Source organism: Gossypium arboreum, chromosome 13 (genome assembly GCF_025698485.1).
Source record: "Gossypium arboreum isolate Shixiya-1 chromosome 13, ASM2569848v2, whole genome shotgun sequence".
Lineage (NCBI taxonomy): Eukaryota > Viridiplantae > Streptophyta > Magnoliopsida > Malvales > Malvaceae > Gossypium > Gossypium arboreum.
In genome coordinates, this window is record NC_069082.1 from 97,161,526 (window position 1) to 97,180,483 (window position 18,958).

General features: G+C 31.5%; 1 protein-coding gene across 1 annotated transcript; it reads left to right on the top strand.

Moving 5' to 3' along the window:
* The first annotated feature begins 13,582 nt into the window (after nucleotides 1–13,582).
* On the top strand, nucleotides 13,583–16,695 carry LOC108469197 (uncharacterized). The gene is made up of 3 exons (XM_017770095.2): nucleotides 13,583–13,999; nucleotides 15,534–15,771; nucleotides 15,852–16,695. Exons 1-3 carry the CDS (start codon nucleotides 13,586–13,588, stop codon nucleotides 16,259–16,261), a joined length of 1,062 nt encoding a protein of 353 aa, XP_017625584.2. The 5' UTR covers nucleotides 13,583–13,585; the 3' UTR covers nucleotides 16,262–16,695.
* Nucleotides 16,696–18,958: the final 2,263 nt, after the last annotated feature.

An 18,958-nucleotide genomic window follows, 5' to 3' on the forward strand; every position in this document is an offset into this window, starting at 1 on the left:
AAATATACACAGGGTATTAATATAATTCATGAATAATTTTATTAACCAAATTGTTCAAAAAAATTACAAGTGTACAAACGAATGTACTACACTTAGGGCACTAGATTCAATGGTGCATTTCATTATGAACCTAATTAGTAGCCACCATGAGCTTCTCATTAGTTTCCTGGATGCCAGATAGTAAGAACTCAACAAATCCATAATAAACTGATAATGTGGAAAATGAAACGTTTCCTCCAGCAAGTATAGTAATAGGAAGAGTCCTGGCCTTCCTCACCATAACGAGGCCTAAACACAGAGCTCAAGCAATGCTTCCCTTTGGGAATACTAAAATCGTACTTGGGATGCCTTGCGAGGAGGCCTTTGCACCTTAAAACCCTTCGCATTTCTTGTTCTATTGTGTTACACTTACATTAATCAATTGCAACCAGTTCATTGAAAGCCCTAAAATGCCGGGATTTGCCCCCTTTTTTTGTCCCTAGTTATCAAAGTTCTTTTGGGATTGTTTTTGTCACCCTATTAGCCATTGTCGCCCTATTGTTGATAGTAGAAGACCTACCTCTACCCCTTTTTGATGAATATCTACGAGTTCTTTCATCTATTCTCTCAAGTCTAACCATTTTTTCTACAAAATAGTATTTGACCACCTGCATAGTGTCAGATACTCCTCATCATGGCCACTCTTCCCCAAAACTTTGCATTTATGTTTGTCCTTTTAGAAGGAATCTAATGTTCCTTCATCTTCTTCGGTGAGACAAACCTTAATCAAAATCTGTAACAGCCAGATTTTGGGGATTAGTCAGAACGGTGGTTTCAAGACCACCAATTTGAAGTATAAGATATTATTTTATTATTATTTTAGAGTTATAACATGTTTATATTAGTACATGAAAAATTTGGTGAAGTAATTTTAGCGATTTCATACTTAATTACGAAAAAAGGACTAAATCGCATATAGTGAAAAAGTCTTAATTTGACAGCTAAGGGTGTTAAATTGCCATGAAACTTAAGTTTGGGGTCTTTAAAGGGCAATTAGACCCTTTAGAGAGGCTTGGCTGGCCATAAGACAAAGAAAATAAAATAGTCAAAGTGTTAGGTATTTGATGACCTAATGTGTGATAAAATAATACCCTAAAGCCTAGCCTTCATCTTTTTCATTCATCCTTTCTTCTTGACTAAAAATATCAGCCATAGGAGGGTTTTGGAAGCTTGAAAAATTTCAGCCGCTTAATCTCCCTACAAGTAAGTGGTTTTGATGACTTTTCTTGATAATTTTTGTATTTTTGGAACCCTTGTAGCATGAGCTTTCAAATGAGGGGACTATTTTACAAAATGGTTGAAAGTATAGGGTTTTACCATGAGTGTGTTCATGTTGTTTTCTGAAATTTTATGGAAGAAAATGAATCATGGTTATGAAATAAACAACTTTTGTGAAGGGATTTCTCATGAAAGCCCTAATAGGACCATTTTGTAAAATTTGTAAAATAGATAATAATGTTGTGAAATATTGGAAATTTGGGGTTTTCATAAGAGTAATAAATGGTCGGTTAGGCTTGGTTAAGGAGAAAATGTGATAAAAATAGAGTTTATGGGTCTAGGGGTAAAATGGTCAGTTTGTGAAAATTTAGGGGCAAAATGGTCATTTTCCCATTATATGTTGTTGAGTACCTAGATTGATAAAACGATTAAATTTGTGAATTTTTATCATTATAGATCAAGAATTACAAAATCTGAACCTAGACCGGGAGAAGGCCAAGCAAGTAGACTAAAACCGACTAGTCGCTTACATTTTGTAATTCGAGGTAAGTTGTATGTAAATAATACAACTAAATTGTTATTATATGTGTTTGAATTGATATAACATAAATTGCTTGTTTGTGGAAATGATTATATATGATGAATATTGAGATAATAGAACTCCCGTTTGAACCTTAGGAAATAAATCAAATATTCATGCCATGACATTTGGGTTATTTGTGTGCTAGTGTAAGACATGTCTGGGACATGCATCGGCCACATTATGAAAGCCAATGTAAGACCATGTCTGTGACATGGCATCGGCATTGAGACGAGAGCTAGTGTAAGACATGTCTAGGACATGCATCAGCCTCGAGATGTACGCCAGTGTAAGACATGTCTGAGACATGCATCGGCTACGAGATGTGTCAGTGTAAGACCATGTCTGGGACATGGCATCGGCATGTATAGAGGTGTTAGTGTAAGACCATGTCTGGGACATAGCATCGGCACAGATATGTGAGAGCTAGTGTAAGACCATGTTTAGGACATGGCGTCAGCCTCGATTTCGATAGTCAGTGGAAGACCATGTCTGGGACATGGCATCGACTTGATGGATGAGCCAGTGTAAGACCATGTCTGGGACATGGCATTAGTATTATACCCTATGTTTGAGGCTTAATGAATATCCGATAGTATTCCAAATGGTTCAATAGTGAGAGTTACAGTTTAAGTTAAACGAGAAAAGTATAACCATGTTGTGAGTGGTATAGGTACCTATTTGAAATGTATAAGATGTGAGCTCAATATATGCTATGTGAATTGTATTGGATAGTGATGAGTATGCCTAATTTTTTATTATGAGCATGATGATGAATGGTAAAGTTATTGTTATATTTATTTGCATGCAACTTACTAAGCTTTATGCTTACTCCCTCTTCTTTCCATTTTCTTATAGTTCCGCCTAATTTGCTCGAGGATCATCAGACGTCGGAGGCATCGATCACACTACCACTCGAAGCATTTGGTATAGTTAGATCTTTTATTTTGATTATGGTAGGTATAGGACCTTGACTTTTGAGTTTTGTGTCATTGTTAATTGGCCAAATGTATTGGCTTAATCTAATATTTGTTTCATTTTGTATAAGGCTATGGAAAATGGCTAATATTGAAAGTTATTATGTGAATGCAATCTAGTCTTTCATGAATGTGAAATTGTTGGCATAGTTGAATATATGTAATGTATATAGGTCTTAACTATGGTCATTTGGTTGAAAAATCATATTAAGTTAACCTTTGATATGTTGGTTGATGTTAGAATGTATTTCAAGGTGTCAAAGGCTTGTAAGATAGCCTTATATTGTAACACTGCTTACCTTTGTCCGAGGCCGGGACAGGATACGAAGTATTACCGGAATTAAACATACACAATCACATAAAATTAGGCCATAAAATTTTATTCAAATAAAAAACATTCATACATAAGTGTAACGTCCCTTAAACGGACTTACGAGGCCCTAAACACACATTGGAGATGATTCGGGACTAAACTGAAAATTTTGAAAAATTTTGGGAAAACTTAAAAAATTTCATCATGAAACAGGGTCACACGTCCGTGTGGGTAGGCCGTGTGATTACACATGCCCGTATGGCTCGAGACATGCCCGTGTTCTAAGCCCGTGTAACTTTCTGTTTATGACGTCAGCAACAAAATAGAGTCACACGCCTAGGTGCTAGGCCGTGCCCTCCACACGGCTGAGACACACAGTAATGTCTCTGCCCGTGTGGCCAAGAAATTGGCTATTTACCAAGCCATTTGGCACCCTCATTTGCACATACTTAAACATAACTTTAATGGCACTCTCCATGGCATAATTGAGCATTTTAACATCATCAAACAAGTCATGATCATGGTGGTTTCATGTCAATTTATTCATGCATAAGGTGTCATACTTTGCCTAGTTTAAACTTATCAAACTTTCATGCCATGACTGTCATTAACCCATTCTCTTATTTCATACTTATGCAAATTATGTCATCAACCAATTATCAAGCACCTAAACCATATCCACACACCCATCCATATTAAACAACATTATCACACCACATGACCTTTGGCACATGCAAGTACATATAATTAGGCATTACAACCCAAATAGTCAATATAAGCCACATCTCATGGCTATAAATACAAAATGAATCAATATATCATCATAATCCAACACATTTGGCCAAATCAAATGACACATACACAATTAACTAAGCCCCTATACATGCCATAAACTCAAGTGCTTAAATACTTATACCCCAAATGGTAGCTTGATAGTGTGATTGAATCTCCGGCAATCTCCAACCCTAGCTAGCTAAATAAACCTATAAGAGATAGGAAAGAAAGGGGAGTAAGCTATATAGCTTAGTAAGTCCGTATGAAAATAATAAGCAACTTATTAACATGCTTTTGCCAAATTCTAACAACATGTTTTCAAGGTAGCACAATCATAATTACACATAATTCAGTCAAGCTGTCTACTCAAGTAACGGTCACTAAATTATTTATAACTTGAGCTACAAATTTATAAATTATGATCCATTAATTTTTCTTGAAACTAGACTCATATATATTTCTACCATAAAATTTTCAGAATTTATGGATCAGCCAATAAGTACAGTTTACTCTTCAAATTACCCCTTTTCTGCTATTTGACAGCTTCAACCTTTCTTTACTTAAAATTAATTATCTCATCATACGAGATTCAGATGATGTTTCTATTTATTTCTTTTGAAAATAGACTCATTAAGGATTTTAAGCATATAAACTATAACCCACAATTATTTTTGTACAATTTTTAATGATTTTCCCAAATCAGAATAGGGGATTCCAAATTCATTCTGACTCTGCCTCACAAAAATTCAAATATCTCATAATATAAAAATCTTTTTCTTACACCATTTCCTTTATAATAAAATAGACTCAATAAGACTTAATTTCATATCTTATTCAACCACTAATTAAATTTCCATCATTTTTTGTGAATTTTCAAATTCAAACTGCTGCTGCTGTCCAAAACTATTTTAGTGTAAAATAATGATAACTAAGTTAATACCACCTTTACAAATCATTTCAACCATCATGGTATAAATACATATTTATACAACATAAGCATGGACCCATAATCACAAGGTCATCAAAAAATCATTCTCACAGGCATGACTTACTTATTTACTTCGTTACAAAGATGCATCATAAACCGAAATCATTTCTCGTGAGTTTTGCATACATACCTGTACCGATCCTTACCATTTCATACATACACGTAATGCCGTTGCATCTTCGATGTCTCGCACACTAAGTGTCATACTCCATATCTTGCACACCAAGTGCCATTCTCAATATTTCACACACTAAATGCCACACACACACACACGCATACACACACACACACACACACATATATATATATATATATATATAGCCGAAGCTATCTTAAATCACACACCAAGTGCCACATTTAGCCGAAGCTATTTCAAACTGCACACTAAGTGCCATTTTTAGCCAATATGTCGTTAAACATAACAAGAGTCACGTATATACAATTTATACAATTTCAAAGCATTTAAAGCGTAAATTTAACAATGCTTATTACATACGAACTTACCTCGATCGTCAAAACGTTGAAATGGATCAACTAGTCCGAACTCTGATTTTCCCTCGATATAGACTCGTACGAGGCTTAACTTGATCTAATCAATCAAATTAAACTATTTCAATTCATATTCTATTCATTTTAATCCAATTTCATATTTTGGTAAAATTACTATTTTACCCTTACACTTTTGACCTTTTTACAAATTAGTCCTTAAGCTCGTAAAATGAAAATTTAATCAATTTCATCATAGACCAAACTATCCAAATTTCATATATGCACATAACAGCCCATATTTTTCATTTATTCACACTTTTACCACATAATTATATTTCACAATTTAGTCCAAAATTAACATTTTTACTAAAATTCACTTAACAAAAACTCAATAATCTAACATCAGATTTATTTTCTATCATTAAACATCAAGATAATCAAACATTCAACAATGGAATCATCCAAATACTTTAACAATTTTGAAATCAGAGGTACGGGCTAGCTAGATTACGAAGCAACGATCTCAAAAACGTAAAAATTATCAAAAAATGAGACGAAATGGGCTTACATGCATGATGATGAATGGACGAACCTTAAAAGAACAACAATGACTTCCTTTTCTTTCATATTTGGCTGAAAGAGATGAACCTTCCATGCATTTTCATGTTTTGTTTATTTAATTAACCTTTAATAACTAATTTACAATTTTACCCTTAATGTAAAACCACTAAAATATTTCATGCATGACCAAACATGTCCACTCACAATTCAAATGGTTTAATTACCATTTGAGGACCCTCACTTTAAAAGCCAAGGCCAAATAACACCTTTTTCTAATAGCATGCAACTTTTGCATTTTACGCGATTTAGTCCTTTTTACTGAATTAACCATTTAAACGATAAAATTTCTTTACGAAAATTTCACAGAACTGTAATATCATGCTGCAAATATTAAAATAATAATAATAATAAATTTTTCCATGTCAGATTGTGGTCCCAAAATCACTGTTCTGAATAACCCTAAAAACGGGTTGTTACATATATTGTCCATACGGATAGACACACGGGCATGTGTCTAGGCTATATGTGACACACGGTCAGCCCCATGGGCATGCTATCTAGTCGTGTGTCCCCTGTACGTAAAATTTGCAAGTCAGTATGCATGTAGTAAACACACGGGCAGAGACACGGCCGTGTGGAGGACACGGCCTCTGGCCACAGGTATGTGCCTTGGCCGTGTGCCCTAAATTGGATGCTGACGTCAGAAATAGAATATCAAGGTTTTTAGACATGAGCGTGTCATGGCCGTATAAGGGACAAGGGCAATAGACCCGGGCATGTGTCAGGTCGTGTGAAAACCCCTGTAGGTTTGAATTTAGAATTTAATTCGCACGGGCATGGGACACGGGCGTGTCTTTAGATGCTTGGGCCGTGTGTGTCACACGGGCCATCAGCACGGCCATGTTGTAATGAGCACACGGGCGTGTTGCCCTTCCACATGGGCGTGTGCTCTGCTTCAAGGGTTGTAGCACCCCAAACCCAGCCCAGAAGTTATGGCCGGATCCGGCATGCAACATAAAAAACGTTAAAAAAAAAATTCCATTCTAAGTATAGAAAATCGTACTTGATGTTCAAAAGATTAATTCATTAAGGGTTAAAGTGAATAGAAGCTGTGCACCAGGTAGGAAACCGGAAAAGAGGTGGTGAGTCCATTGGATCGCTATACCAAGCTCCTTCGGATCCAATCCTAGACATGCATACCGCCATTGCCACACATTAACGTCATGGATATTTCTAGGAAACCGATTCGATTAAGACATTTTTTGGGAAAAGTGATTAATTTTGGAAAATACTTTCATTGCGGAAGCTTTGCTTATTGTCGTGTTATTTTGAAATCAACTGTTGTTTTTGAAAACTCGCCCTAAAGCTATCCAATTTCAACAGTTAAAATAAGTATTACCTATCTTAGTAATACATATTAAAACCATCAAAAATAAATAAGCGGCCTTATTACATTTAAAAGCCCAAAACCTCAAACGTAATTAAAAGGATGTCCAGTTCACGAAGAAAATCAAACTTCCGAATGGGTGGCCACTCAATTCCCTCACACTCCAAGCCCACTATGGTTGGGGATTACTGCGTGGATGAAAATAAAAGGGGTGAGTTTGGGGAAACTCGGTGTGTAAATTAACCCAACCATAGCCTATATCACTTAAACCACGTAAATAGAATAAGTTGGCCTTAGCCTGAGCAATTCAAAATAAAGCCCATAGGCCCATAATAGAACGAGCAGATATTACATGTTTATGTAGAAACCCAACCATTTCCAACCGTATACACCCCGTACCAACCTTACACCGTGGGGAGACAACTCGACCCACCCAACCGCTACACACCACGTAATTTGCAGCATGGCTGCCGAGCGAATAATGTGACAGAGTCACCAGATATGAATAATCGTGGCGAGCCACGGAATCGAGATATATGTGGCAGAGCCACCAGATCAGATATTTGTGGCATAGCCACCAAAACGCTTCCTCCATAATATAACCCATGTCCCCATGCAACAGATATATAATCATGGCATACATCATACAGAATCAGATCGTCATGCTTTTCAGTCAAAATTAACCCTAGGGGTATAACGGTAATTTTACACCTAGGGGTATAACAGTAATTTTCCATACACCTAGGGGTATAACAGTAATTTAGCTACTTTTAGCGTTTTCATGCATATCCTAACTATTTACGTACTATCGAACACTTACCGCAAAACTTATCAATTGGGCCCGTTGGCCCATGAACCCGATCTTTGGCCCATTAAGCCCAAATTATCAAAATGTATGAAATCGCACGTCTGCGATTTATTACTTTAGATTACCAAATATACAAACCCAACTATTTTACGAGCATTCAGACATTTCAAAAATTCCCAAAATACCGACTTTTCGGCATTTCGCTTTTCGCTTTTGCCAATCTAGTCTATGAGAGGTGTCGATTACACCTATTTGCGACGATATCTTTGTGAGATCCACACACGAACCGCCTACAATTGGATTACGACACGTTAATCTAACTATTCAAATACAAACTACGTATTAATCCCTTACAATATTCGGCCAACCACACCTAAAGATCATACTAAGCTTATAAGAAAACAATAAGCAACTCATTAACAAATTTTTGTCAATGTTTACCACATAATCATAATTTCACTGCAAGCTATCTTCCTGAGCAACAGTTACTAAATCATTTATAACTGGAGCTACGAAACTCCAAATCAAGTTCCGTTAATTTTCCTTGAAAATAGACTCATATATCTTCTATCCATAAAATTTTCAGAATTTTTGGTTTAGCCAATCAATACCAGATTTTTCTCAAAATTTCCCATGTTTCACTGTTTGACTAATCTGACCACTCTTCATTACGAATCAAATTTCTCATTGTACAGAATTCAAAATATGTTCTTGTTTATTTCATTAGAAACTAGACTCAATAAGCTTTAATTACATAATTTATTCACCTTCTAACTCATCTCCCACAATTTATGGTGATTTTCCAAAGTCACATTACTGCTGCTGTCCCAAGCAGATTTATTACCAAATCACTCTTTCACACATAACTTGCATGCATGTTATTTAAACATGTATATCACCAATCAATCATCATATATCTATGATTTTACTTAAGTATAATCTCCATTTCATCATTTTAAAGCACAACATGTTAGCTGATTTTTCCCTTTAACATCTAAGGCACATGCATGCTCATTTGTTTGGCTCAACTTCACCCATTTTTCATCAAAAGAACATGAAACAACAGCCATTTCCTTCATTTTAATTCATGACTAAATGCTTACAACACAACTAAAAACCAAAATATGCTTCAAGAGTTAAGTTAGAATCAAGAAGAACTCATGAACATCAAGATAGAAGCCAACTACCATGAACTTACCTTCAATTTTCTTCCCCAAGTGACCGAACACTCAAGAGCTTTCTCCTCTCCTTTCTCTTCTCTAACTTTCAGCTATGATGAACAAAGATGGACAAAATTTTGTTCTTTTCACCCCTTTTTCTTTTAATAAAACTTCATATTTCATCCATTTAATTCTTTAATACAAAAGACATGAAATTTTTATCATGAAACATTTACCTAACCCATTATCATGAAACATTTACCTAACCCATTATCATGGAACATTTACCTAACCTATTATCAATTTGTATCAATTTGTACCATAAATTATGGATATCAAGTGCACATTTTGTCTACAACAACATGATGGTTGGCCACTTCATGTAAAATGGGAGGTTTGTCATGCAAATCCTCCTATTTTGCACTCCTATTTATTTGGCCACTTCAATTTAGCCTATAGCATTTTCAAACATTTTCACATAGGTCCTATTTCATAATTTCACTCCCTTTTTCTTATGGAACAAAAATTAACTAAAATTACCGGGTTCTATCTTAAGCTTGGGCCTTCTAGAGGCCCACTAACATAATTAAACCTATGCCAACATTCACAGGATTCCCGAAAATTGGGGCGTTACAAGGGTCACTTTTATTAAGTCGGTTTAAGGACCCCAATTGGTTCCGAATGGCTTCCAATGAATGTTTGAGGCCTCGTAGGCCTATATTAAGGAGATTTAACAAAGTTCGGAAAAGTTTTAAATTTGATCAAGTCTAGGTGACTTGGAAATGTTTAAATGGATGTGTTTAAGTTTAGTAACGCCTCGTATTCCATCCCAGCGTAAGGCACGGGTGTGGGGTGTTACAAAATCCAAATAATGTCTCACGAAAGGCTACTTTATAATCTTCTGTTTGACTCAGCGGGGGGAAAGGGACTATTGTTATACCTCTCCCTCAATTAGACATGCGTTATCACTAGACACATTGTTGACCTATGCATTGAATCCTTCTGAAGCAATACCTCAATAAGCCACCCATGTCTAAGTATAAACACTATCCTAGTGTGAACACACTTCCAAGGCAATAAGGTTTCTATTTAGGCATGACTACCTCGTATATATAAAGTCTCATAATATAATGACATTATTATCCTTTATGCATTTAGTGGGGGTTAAATGAATATCCTGCCACGTCATATCAACGGATAAGAGGACCTCTTCTATAAATACCTAGATGAACGATGAAGAATGGATCGAACTTTCAATACCCTAAAATTACTCTATGCAATCATCCTTTTAAACCAACATGTTCTCTTTTTAGGTAAACCGATCTCCATTGCACCATTGTGATCTCCTGCTTGCTTCTCTTCCCTTGTTGTATGTTATATCAACAAATTCTATTTGGATAATAAAAAGTTTACATATAAGTTCCAATACAATAAAGTTGTTATGGTGTTAATGAAATTAGAATTGAGTTAAAAATTATTTAATTAGAATTAATTAACTGTTTTAATAATTAAAATTTGAAAGAATATTTAATTATTGATTTAATTAAACATGTGAATTTGACTATTGATTTAAATCAAGAGAGATAAACTCGTATAATTGAACAGCTTTTGGATCGATGGCTAATTTGTCGCTCAAAGGGCCTATAGTGTGTTACCAACTTTGACACATGGAAACACCTCCATCCCTTGTCTATCTATTTGGCTTTTTAGCCTCTAGGTGAGATGTCATTAACCGCCAAATCCATATTTCTTTTTTGGTGTAATCAAAGTATCCTTCATGTCCATTTTATAGTTTGTGGAGATTAGTCTTTTCGGGGTTGGTGGCTATTTCTCCCAACATTGTTGTCTTTATAGTTTGAAATTAAATTCTCGAGTACAATAAACTTTACCATTACATCCAACACTTGTTAATAATAACAAAATCCATATTTGAATATGAAGAAAAAAATCAGCGTCATATTCGTGAAGTATATTTCCTCAACTTGAAAATTTTAACTTTTATATGAAAATCATGTTGCTCTCCTAATAGCTATATATCCTTTTGTACTGTTACTGAAGTAATTTTTTTCAATTGCATTATTTATTGTTTTTGTTCAAATATATTTTTAATTTTAAAAATTTCTCTAATATTGTTTTTATATTTTTTGATTTTTATAGAATTTTAAATATTTATCAAAAATAATTTTTAATTAATTTTTTATTTTAAATTATTTCCAATTTTTAGAACTAGGACTAAATTAAAAGGATGTGTGAATATTGAGAGTTAAATTTGTATAAACTTTTTAAAACTAAGACCAAATTTTCTGTAAAAATTATTATGCTAATAGTAAAAATTAGGAGCTAAATTTATTATTATGCTAATAGAAAAAGTTAAACTAATGTTCTGTAAATGAATTAAGGGAAAAGTGACCAAAATATCATATATATATATATATATATATATATATATATATATATATATATATATAAAAGAAATTGAATATTTTTGTAATTAAATTATAAAAATAAAACAATCTGGTAACCAATATAATTTAGGCTTACATTTAAATGACAAGAAGTACGAAACATGCTTCCGTCTAGCTTTTTCAGTTATGATGGATCAGGAAAACAATCTATTTTCTTCTTAAACGTCCAAAAAGAGTAAAATTAAAACTTCTCTATTAAGAGAATCATATTTTCGGGTTTTTTTTCTTTCTATTTCAATAACAAGAGTAAACATCATCATAGGTTCTTAGTTATATGCACAAAGAAATATAATACTAATATAAAATTAAAATAACTTTTCTATATTTATAATAATATTTTAATAATCTATGCATTATATTCATATTTTATTAATACAAATAATGCTTGACAAATTTTTAATAATTTATTTAATTATTTCATCGTTAAATACATTAATTAAATTAATGAATGTAATACAATTTAAAACTTTACTCATACAATAAGTAAATTGAATGTAAAATTAGAGATTTGAGTTACATAGGCCTTGCAATTATAACTATGAGTTTATTTGCACTAAATTCACCTATTAAATTATTAAATATAGATGTACAAGTTATATTTTATTAGTTAGATATCTATTTTATTTTTTAAGAATAATTTAAATTCAATTATCATTGTATGGATGAAAAATTATTTCAATTTTGATGATGCATGCTCTATTTAAACTCCATCCTCAATATGTATAGTGCTATAAACATGCAATATTGTAGGTTTATACTTGGGAGTATGCTATGAAAGTGTAGGAGATAAAACAAGATTTTTGTGACTATTGGAGGAGAAAGAAAAGTTTGGTCCACCCATCTTTGTGGTTTCTTTAATTTACATATTTCATTTTCTTTTTCTTTGTCTCACTTTGGATTTTTCTTCTTTCAGTTTTGTATCATTAATTTAATCTTCTCTGCTACAATATCTTTAATTTTTGGATTATTTGTATATAAGTTGAGGGTAAAAGATATATCTTAAATTTAATAATAAGAAATTTGATTTTTTAGATAAGATTTTCAATTCGAGCTTATGATTAAAGAAAATAATACTAGAAAAATTATCTCAAAAAGTTAAGTATAACCCAATTTAAATCCAAACACTTTATATGGAGGTAACTTTTGAATACCCAAACCAGAGGGAAAGAGAAAACGAGACTAAATATATGGAGGTATTGGTGTCCATGCTAAGTTAAAAGGGTTATTTAGGAATGGGCGTTTCCGGTAAAAAACAACAAATTTAAGAAACATGATTGCATTTAAATATGAATAAAATGGAAATTTTTATAAAAATTAAAATGATATAAATTATTAAAAGGAAATAAAGTTTATAATATATGGAAATTACTTGTTTAAAAGTGAAAAAAAAACTTGGATATCTGAATAAAAGACAAAGCAGAGCATAACCAAGCATAAAATTAGATTGTAGAATTTAAGTAATTTTATATTTTTAAGAAAATTGTCCGAAAACAATTAAATAATCATAAATTGATTCTGTTAATAATGGGTATTGATTTATAGCTATTAATTAAAAATTATTTAATTATCATTTTAAAAGAAATGCGTTTAGTGTATTATTTTACTAAATTTTAAAAATAATTTTTTATAAATACACTCATTTCAATGATTTTTGAGATGTATTCAAGCTGATAAAATTAATATGCATAAAAAATATATTTTATTATTAATAAATATTGTGCACATTACAACCGAATGTGCAAACTGAATGTGCGAACCAACAAGAATACAAACAATATGTATGTTATTGAAGCTGATGTGGCATTAATGTAAGGTAATATATATACATGCCTTCCTCGTGTTGGATATTTTGTGCAAGAGCCTTTTCTTCTGTTGTTGTTGTTGTTTTTTTTCTTTCTCTCTCTTTCTCCTCTTTCTTCATTTTTAGTTTAGTTTTTCAATTGTGGTTAGAAAAGGAGATTATGGGTAAGCTCATAGAAGAGAAGGCTCTTGATCAGAAATTGAATGGCCATCAGCATCGTGATCATGATCATGCTCGTCAAAAACCTGGGCTTAATAATAATTATAATAATAAAAGCCTTGAAGAGAAAGTTTCAGAGTTTTTGTACAATGATTTTGCCGAATCAGATGGTAGTTGTGTTAATGATGCAACAACCGATGGCTATGGATCAGATGGTAATGAATCCAATGATTCTATCCAACACACCCTTTACTGGGAATCCCAGCAGGCCTTGCTTCAGGTACATTTCTATCTCTCTTTTATCATCATACAATTTAAATAATTTCTTTTTAATCAGATTGTTGTTAATGTAATGGTGAATATCGTCATCTATGAATGTTAAAACACAAATCTAATAAAACTCTTTCATATTCTATTCACACTCTCTTCTTTAATACAAATTAATCAATAAATTGAATATAAATAGATAGATAAATAGGCAGATGAGTACGAATTAAATTATAAATTTCTAAAAAGAATCGAATTATAAATTATAATGTTTGAAAGTAGTAAAATAATATTAAGTGTGAAAATGAAAATATTGTATTTTAGTGTGGGGCTTTTTTTTCAAAAATGATATCATGATATTATTTTCCTGGTAATGGTTTCAAGTGATGAAAAATCTGAAATAGCAGACAAATAATGGAGTAGCTTTCAATTCACAGGAATAAACCTAAGCAATTGATAGGTGTATCTACGAACCACGAAAATATATACGACCCTTAATTTACTTCCATTAAAAGCTTGATTTTCTTTTCTCTTATTTTTTAAATTACTGATAATCTAAATTATTAAATTTGTGGTTGGATTATGGTGTGCTTGTTTTTCAAATGAATGATTCTAATTAATCCACATGTTTGGTTACAAATGTGATCCCCTTTTTATGAATGGATGATATTCTTTTATTCATTCAACTCCAGCCTTATATTCATCCAAAACAGAAATCCAGCCTAATAATTACTAATTTATATATGTAATGCTGTATATAAAGTTTGAACTGATAAAACCATTATTGTTATTTAGGTTAAAATTTTCAGTCAATTTTAGTTTTATATTTTTCAAATTTTAAAATTTTAGTCCTAATCCAAATAATATGTAAGTTGTTGATTTAGTTTTTATTATTCAATTTGATCATTTTAGCCTTTATATTTTAAAATAAAAATTCTAGTTCTAATTTATATGGTACTCATCAAATCCATTAATTAAAGTAACATGTTTTTTATAAATAAATAATATATGAAAACAAAAATTGACATGACATTATATATGTGATTATGTGTTTGTCGTATAAGATTTTAAAAATAGTAGAATTTAACTTAACAAAATTTAATAGTTACCATTTGATCAAGATTAAAATTATAAAATTAAAAATGTACAAACACTAAAATGGCCAAAATAGACTATACTTAATTTTTATTTTTACTTTTTAAATATTGAGTACATAATTAAATTTTTTATGATTATAATATTGAGAGAGGGAGGGGGTTGAACTGATATCACCTAAGTTGGAAGCAAAGTCTTGGCTATAATTAAAAAGTGGGTATGAGAATAAATAAAGTTGTGAGAGATATTGAATTCAAATAATAAAATTATTCAGGGTGAAGCAGTGGTCTTAGTATCTTATTTTGATTTCTCTGAATTTAAATGATTATATATGGATGCTAAAACAAAAAATTCCTAGCTTTGCATTAGATTTCATTTCTTGAAAGTTGCATGAAGAAGTCATGTTAAAAATCGAATATCGGATTCAGTCTGAAATTAGAGTTGCCTTCCAGGAAATACTAGAGCGTTATATGTTAATAGGTTCCAAGTTACGGCAAGAAGTTAATGGAATAATAGAGGAAGCCAAAGAGACGGAGTTTTGTAGCTGCATTAATCAATATCAAACCTTAAGCTTTGATATTGGTTGCATCAACTGCTTGCGCAAGAGAGTTATAAATCTGCTTTGTCACAAAGGCCTTAAGGCCACTCTCTGTGTTTCTAAGTGGAAACACACCAAAAACTATCCCGCAGGTTTGGTTTTCTTTAAATTATTCGTGTCATGTTTATGTTGTTTTTCGTGTGAAACTGAAGATTCAGGATTTATTCATTAGGGTCACATGAATACATCGAGGTGATGGCAAGCACACAAGGGCGAAAGAAGCAAATCCCACTCGTAATCGAATTGGAATTCAGGGACCAATTCGAGATAGCGAAAGCATGCGACGAGTACATGAAACTGGTAGACAAATTACCGTTGTGTTACGTAGGCAAAACTGAGTACCTCAACCCTATCGTGGGAGTGATGTGCGATGCTGCCAAAAGGTCAATGGAGGAGAAGAAACTGCATATGGGTCCTTGGAGAAAGCGAAGTTTCATGCAGATGAAATGGTCTGGTACTTCCGAGCGACGATCCCTTAACGACGAACCCTTGAGGCAACTACTTCATCAATCCTGCTCAAAATCTTCCAAACCTGCTGCCGCAGGAATCATTTCCAAACGAAAACTTGACGCTTCTTGCTGATACAGATGCTGGGGGATGCATTTTTGGTCTCATGATTAAGTGATTCCATAGTTTCCAACCTAATGAATACTATAATGTACGATCAATGGCAAATGTTAGTGATAAATATATGAAACCGCAAAATAATGATTGCTATATAAATAATTGAGACGAGCCCTCAGTATTTTTGTACTATGAGAGACACAGAGAAAGAGAGAGATCATATATTAGAAATTTTGTTAAGGAAAGAAAGATCCAAGTCCAGTGCTGCTGAATGGGGCACCAACTTTGTATCTTGAGAGACATTAAAGTGTGAATACAGGGTCATATAGCCATAAGAAGCAGGAATTGGATAATTGTACCGGAATTTATGTAAACAGTTTGATTCACAGCCAAGTTTTGCAATAATACCATCTGCATTGCTTATTAAGTGTATAGGCTACACTACAATCTAACATGGTTCTTTCACCTGTAACATGATCTATCTTGCAATCTTTCATTTGCAACTCTCCCATTACTCATATGATACCTCCCTTTTACTATTAAAAAAAAGATAGTTCCATTTTCTTTTATATTTATCCAAGAAGTAGCAAAGCTGTGTAGAATTTAGTTTTCGGTATCTACTAAGTCTATGTTTAGAGTAGAGGTGAAGAAGGGAAAGTAAAGAAAAGGATAACCTTTTTCCCTCATTTGGATAGACATCATAAGTTAGGCTAAGAAAAGCAAAGAATGTTGAGTTAAATTTTTTTATGTACACCAATTTGAGGGAAAGCTAAGGAAAGGAAAGTAGAATAAGTTTTAAGATTATCTTCTCTTTCTTTTATAAATAATCCTATGAAAATATTATAATTATAAAATTGATTATAATTAATCTTTTTTTTCCCTTCCAGTATTTATCCAAAGAAAAACTATTAAAATTACTTAACTTTCCTTCCCTTTACTAAACTTCAATGATGCAAATAATATAATAAATAATTGTTTACTTAAATTAGCTTTCCACTCTTTTACTTTCTTTTCCTTTACTACTTTTAATCTGAATATAGTGTAAGGGATGAATTGACAGAGCTCAATTTATTATCGTAAATTTGGTTCGTTAGAATAGAATAGAAGAGAAGTACCATAATTATTTGGAAAAAATGAAATACAGGGAGAGTGGGTTGAATATAACAGACAAGGAATAGTATTACATTCTTTCATGAGTGAAAGAATTAGGTGAGTAATAGACTAAATTTCAATTTATATTATTAATATCTTATAAAAGTTTAAATAAGTCATATTTCTTGATCAAACTATTTACTAAAATATTTTTATAATTATATAAAATTTAAATTTAAAATATTTATAAAAATAAATTATTATATTTTAATATTTTAAAATGTTATTTAATATAATAAAATAAAAATTTAATAAATTGATAATTTGATTTAATTTTAAGGATAAATATTAAATATAATAAGATAGAAAATATTTAATAATATATATTAAAAACAATAATATTTTACTCTAATTTAAAGAAAAATATTAAATATAAATATTTATACTATGTACTAAGGTTGAACTGAACTACTTTTAAAACTTGAACTTAGCAATTACTCTCATATTAAGGTTGAATTTTTTATTTTTATTTTTTGCCAAGTTAGCCTTTGAAATTGACAATTGTTTTCGCATTAGAACCTGAACTTTTCTTTATTCAAGTTAGTCTTTAAACTTGACAATTGTTCCTACATTGGGCCTTGAATTGTTTTTTTTTTTGTCCAAGTTAGTCATTTATATTTCCTTGAAAAGCTTGAAGTTCAGGCCCCAATATGAAAATAATTACCAAGTTCATGCCCTAATATGAAAACAATAGCCAAGTTCAGGGATGAACTTGGACCAAAAAAGTTCAAGCCCCAATGTGGAATCAATTGCCTAGTTCAGGCCTCGAGATAGAACAACTACCAAATTCAAGGACTAATTAGACCAAAAAACAAAGTTCAGACCACAAATAGTGATTTGACCCTTAATTCTTTAATTGAGTTGGCATCATAAATCAACCCAGCACCAATTCAATTGGGTAATAACGCTAAAACACTATTATTTTACAAAGTGAATTATATTATTTATGTGTTTTTATCTTTTATATCTTTCATATAGAAATAGAAAAATACACACGAATAAGATTTGAATTTAAGACACTATAATTTTTAATGAGATAAATCTAAAAATTATATATGAATTTTGGTTCACTGTGCAATTTTATTCATGACATTTTGAATTGATTCATTTGTAGTTATTGATATAACACCATTTGGTGTTTCCATATTACATATACAAATAATTTTACTAATATAATATAAAATAAATTGACATTTATTTAAATATGTATAACTAAATCAAAAAAATTATGTATACATTTGAATCAAAATTAAAATTTAATGTGTATAATTACACAAAATCAAAATTCAAATATTAAATTACAAATTAAATCAAAATTTATATATAATTTTATATTTATCCCATTTTAACATTTTAATTTTACTATTTTAATTAAAGCACAATTTAATTTTTTATTAAATATATTTATTACATCATTCTCATTTTAATTACCATAAACTAATTACTTTTACGCGCTAGATTGTAATTACTTTTTTTTATCAAATATACATATATAAAACAATATTATTTAACTTCAATATAAAAATTAAAAATTATACGTAATTTGTTAAAATTAATTTAATT

What these genes read in the sequence shown, in the direction of transcription:
- LOC108469197 (XM_017770095.2), top strand. Translation starts at nt 13,586, where the DNA reads ATGCCTTCCTCGTGTTGGATATTTTGTGCAAGAGCCTTTTCTTCTGTT. An exon ending in CCCAGCAGGCCTTGCTTCAG is followed by an intron (nt 14,000 to 15,533) that starts GTACATTTCTAT and finishes GTTGCCTTCCAG; the next exon opens with GAAATACTAGAGCGTTATAT. An exon ending in CACCAAAAACTATCCCGCAG is followed by an intron (nt 15,772 to 15,851) that starts GTTTGGTTTTCT and finishes TTTATTCATTAG; the next exon opens with GGTCACATGAATACATCGAG.